This window comes from Pteropus vampyrus, unplaced genomic scaffold (genome assembly GCF_000151845.1).
Source record: "Pteropus vampyrus isolate Shadow unplaced genomic scaffold, Pvam_2.0 Scaffold69, whole genome shotgun sequence".
Taxonomy (NCBI): domain Eukaryota; kingdom Metazoa; phylum Chordata; class Mammalia; order Chiroptera; family Pteropodidae; genus Pteropus; species Pteropus vampyrus.
Genome location: NW_011888850.1, coordinates 5,859,230 through 5,860,498, shown reverse-complemented (window position 1 = coordinate 5,860,498; position 1,269 = coordinate 5,859,230). Strand labels below are relative to the sequence as shown.

Genomic DNA, 1,269 nt, shown 5'->3' with positions numbered 1-1,269 from the left:
CGGTTCCAGCTGCGCCAGAAAGTGCGAGCCTGCCCTGCTCCTTTCGCTTCTCGCCTGCTGCTCCCCAAGTCCCCAGAACACCCGCGTCCGCGCACGAAGGGCGCCTCGGCTAGCCCACCGCTGCGCTGTCAGACGTCAGGCGCGGAGGTGCTGTGGGCACCGAGGGTGCTGGCAAACCAAACAAGTGTCACACCGGACAGCTGCCCGCGCTCCGAGAGAGCCGGCAGGACGGCCACAGGTAGGCTCTACCCATCCCAGGGCGCGGGGCGAGAGCAGCGGGGCGAGAGACCCAGCGCGGCAGCCGCGCCCGACAGGCTGAAACTCACCCGAGGACACCGACGAGCCGGACAGGCTGGAGTTGCTGGACGCTGCCATCTCCGCGCACCCCGCGCGTCGCTGCTCGCTCAGCCCCGGTGCCGCCGCAGCCGCCGCTGCCCTCGCCCGGCCGCTCGCAGCCTCCGCGGCCCCCAGCCCATGGCAAAGTCCTGGGGACGCGCAGAAAGCACCAGCCTCTGGACTCTGCCTGCACTTCCTGCTCCGCCAGATGACGCGCTGCTGCCGCCGCTATTTATGTGTGGTTTCCGTCCCTCTCGTTGCCTTTGCACGCTTTTCTCCGGGTGTCGGAGGGTAGGTGGGAGCGGAGCGGGGGGCGAGGGGCAGCCGGAGGGGACCGATCGTGGCTCCGGCTGAGCCCCAGCTGCGGTGAGCGCTCCCACGCGCGCCGCTGGGACCTGGGAGCCCGGGCGGCCCCGAGCCGGCCCGCCAGCTCACTGCACCCTCCCCTGGGCTCCCGCCTTCCCAAAGGCACTTCGAGCAGCCCGGGCAAAGGCGGCGGGAGACAGACAGACAGAGCGACCTCCCCCTTCTCCCTCCGCCCCAACTCCGCTCGCTCGCACACAAAGGAGAGGAGACGCGGGAGCTCGGGGGGCTGGTTCAGCTGCTGCAGGCTTGACAGCTCCTGCTTGGGTGGCTGGAGGGGGAGGCTGAGGACCGCAGGGCGGAGTGGGAGGGGGTGGGCACTGGACAGAGGAGCCCGACGCGGAGGTGCTGGGGAGGCCGCCGGGGGGCGCGGGGCTAGAGCGGCTGCTGTGCGCAGCGCAGCGCAGCTGCAAGGGTTTGAGGGCGACTGTGAGCGGGGTGGGTGGTGGGGCTCGGGGCGCCCAGCCAGACTAGGGAGCAGCGAGACAGCCGGGGTGGGATCCAGAGGGCGAAGGCGGGGTCGCTAAGGACACGATGTTAGGCAGAAGGGGGTCTGGGATGCCAAAGCGG

The 1,269-nt window shown here is 71.1% G+C and overlaps 1 protein-coding gene across 2 annotated transcripts in view; it reads right to left on the bottom strand.

The window, feature by feature from the left end:
• Positions 1–787, bottom strand: part of CHN2 (chimerin 2) — a 274,342-nt gene extending 273,555 nt beyond the window's left edge. For both annotated transcript variants that reach the window (XM_011361709.2, XM_023531520.1), the window contains exon 1: positions 327–787. In XM_011361709.2, coding sequence (XP_011360011.1) covers positions 327–375 — 49 coding nt within the window. In that variant the 5' untranslated portion in view covers positions 376–787. The remainder of the gene's footprint in view (positions 1–326) is intronic.
• Positions 788–1,269: the final 482 nt, after the last annotated feature.